Source organism: Ostreococcus tauri (assembly GCF_000214015.3).
Source record: "Ostreococcus tauri WGS project CAID00000000 data, contig chromosome 15, whole genome shotgun sequence".
NCBI lineage: Eukaryota > Viridiplantae > Chlorophyta > Mamiellophyceae > Mamiellales > Bathycoccaceae > Ostreococcus > Ostreococcus tauri.
In genome coordinates, this window is record NC_014440.2 from 34,236 (window position 1) to 36,426 (window position 2,191).

At 69.2% G+C, this 2,191-nt stretch overlaps 3 protein-coding genes across 3 annotated transcripts; 1 reads left to right on the plus strand and 2 right to left on the minus strand.

The window, feature by feature from the left end:
• Nucleotides 1-582: 582 nt before the first annotated feature.
• On the plus strand, nucleotides 583-1,038 carry OT_ostta15g00200 (Wound-inducible basic; the record flags this gene model as incomplete). The annotated part of the gene is made up of 1 exon (XM_022985622.1): nucleotides 583-1,038. The coding sequence occupies one exon, from the start codon at nucleotides 583-585 to the stop codon at nucleotides 1,036-1,038; it is 456 nt and encodes a 151-aa protein (XP_022841086.1).
• A 68-nt stretch (nucleotides 1,039-1,106) lies between these two features.
• OT_ostta15g00210 (Protein of unknown function DUF4598) lies at nucleotides 1,107-1,586 on the minus strand (the record flags this gene model as incomplete). The annotated part of the gene is made up of 1 exon (XM_003083114.2): nucleotides 1,107-1,586. The coding sequence occupies one exon, from the start codon at nucleotides 1,584-1,586 to the stop codon at nucleotides 1,107-1,109; it is 480 nt and encodes a 159-aa protein (XP_003083162.2).
• Nucleotides 1,587-1,617: 31 nt separating this feature from the next.
• Nucleotides 1,618-2,157, minus strand: OT_ostta15g00220 (Putative rRNA methylase; the record flags this gene model as incomplete). The annotated part of the gene is made up of 1 exon (XM_003083115.2): nucleotides 1,618-2,157. The coding sequence occupies one exon, from the start codon at nucleotides 2,155-2,157 to the stop codon at nucleotides 1,618-1,620; it is 540 nt and encodes a 179-aa protein (XP_003083163.2).
• Between the last annotated feature and the right edge of the window lie 34 nt (nucleotides 2,158-2,191).

The following is a 2,191-nucleotide window of genomic DNA, read 5'->3' on the forward strand; positions in this document are numbered from 1 at the left end:
CCTCGAGCGCTTTCGATTCGCAAGCGCGCCGCCGTCGCCGCCGACGCCGCGTGACGCCCACCTCGACGCCTCGATCGAAAAATCCCCCTCACCGAGGCGAATCCACATTCATCACGTCGATGACGCCATCGTCTCGACCCGTTGTGATCGAAATCACGCGCATTCGATCGACTCCCGCGCGCCTCCGCGTCTCGCGTCTCCGCGCCCGCGCTCTCCACCGCGTCCGCACTCTCCCGCGCGCACGGTGCGTCCGACGTCGCGCATCGCTCGACGCTCGATCGCGTCGACGTCTCGCGGTCGCGTCGACCCCGCGCGCACCGCGAGACGTCGTTCTTCCGCGACGCGCTCGGGCGTCGAACGATCGTGCGCGACGATCGCGAGCGTGACCCTAATCGACCCTCACGCGATCTCAACGACTGACGCGCCACCGTTCGCGCGCGCAGGGTTCGATGATTTACGAGACCACCTCGGCGCTGTTCCGATCGTTCCTCAAGTCCTCGCGCAACGACGATAAGCGCGCGCACGAGGGTAGACAACGCGCCGGACCGGGCGAAAAGGCGTCGGCGAACAAGCCGGTGATGGATGATTAATTCCACGACGACGCGTGCGATGGGTGAGGCGAGCGTGGTGGCGACGGAACCGCGATTGCGGCATGATGTTTTTGTGGCGGACGTCCGCGGTGTGTCGCTGGCGTTTGAGGTGTATCACCTGCGCGAGCAGTTGTTCGCGTACGTCGGCGGCGTCGACGGACGCTTCGCGGATTGCGCGTTCGCAGCCAAGGCTCGAACGACCGGAGGGAGCGGTGGCGTCGCGGCGACGACGTTGTTGGGAACGGAGGTCTCGGCGCGGGCGTCGACGGACTGCGCGAGACGATTAGCTTTGAGATCGGGGAAATCGATCGTCGTGAGCGTCAACCTTCCGGCGGGCGCCGAGGCGCTCCAAGACGAGGCGGAGAAGATTCTGATTCGACACTTGCGCGAGACGCACGCGATCGAGGGCGACGTACGCGAGCTCGAGCGCGCGCTCGGAGCGATGTGATGTGATGAATTATTCAAAAGTAATCAGACTCGACGTCTCTCTGTTGTTACACCCGCGCCGCCGCGCGTTTACAATTCCTCAATCAACTTTGCCCGCTTGCTCGACCCCGACCTCGACCTCGCGGCCGGTTTCGTCCCGCTCTCCGGCACGACGAGCGTCGCCGCCTCCACCGCCTCGCCCGCGTCCTCGCCCGCGTCTTCGCCCGCGTCTTCGCCCGCCGCCCGCGCCGCCGCCCGCACCGCCGCCGCGTCTCGCAAATCCACCACCCCCAGTCCCAGATCCATCTCGATCCTCGGCCCGTCCGCGTCGTCGTCGTCGATCTCGATCGACCGCACGCGGGGGTCGTCCGCCGCTAACGCCGCGTTCGCCGCGCGCATGGTCGGTAAGAAGGTTCGAAGCGCGTCCAACAGCGGACTCTCTTCGGGACGCGCGATCGCGGGCGCGGACGCGGGCGCGCGCTCGACCGCGCGCTCGATCGCGAACGGGTGCGCGCGCCCCGGGTCCACGTCGAGGCGTTCACGCGGAATCGTCCCGTCGTCGGACGCCATGCGAGGGCGTCACGATGTGCGGCGTCGAGCGCTAGGCCCGGCGAAGCGCGACGAAGAGCGCCGGCGCGCGTCTTCGGTTCACCACGCGACGCTCGGTGACGACCCAGTCCCTGGACGAGAGCGCGGCGAGGCACTCGCGCACGCCCTCGCACTCGTCCGCACCGCCGTCGTGCCCGACGTACGCGACGACGGTGACGCGACCGCCGACGCGCGTCAGCCGAAAAGCGCTCTCGAGCGCCGCCGTCGTCGTCTCGCGCCGCGTTCGCGCCCGCCCCGCGCGCGTCGCCGCGTCGTCACCCGGAAGATACCCTAAATTAAACGCCACGCACGCCACGGCGCCCGCGAGACCGCTCGATTCCAGCGAAGCCAGGCCCTCGGCGTGACATCGAAGCTCGACGCGGACGCGTCCCGCGTCCACGCCGGACGCCTCGAACGCGTCACGCGCGCTCGCGATCGCCGCCGCCTCGACGTCGAACCCGTACACGACGTCCGCGCCGAGGTCGAGCAGGGTCAACGCGTCGCGTCCACGGCCGAGGGTGGCGTCGACGCACGTCCCGGGTCCCGCGCGCATGGTCTCCGCCCACGCCTCGCGCGCCCACTCGAGC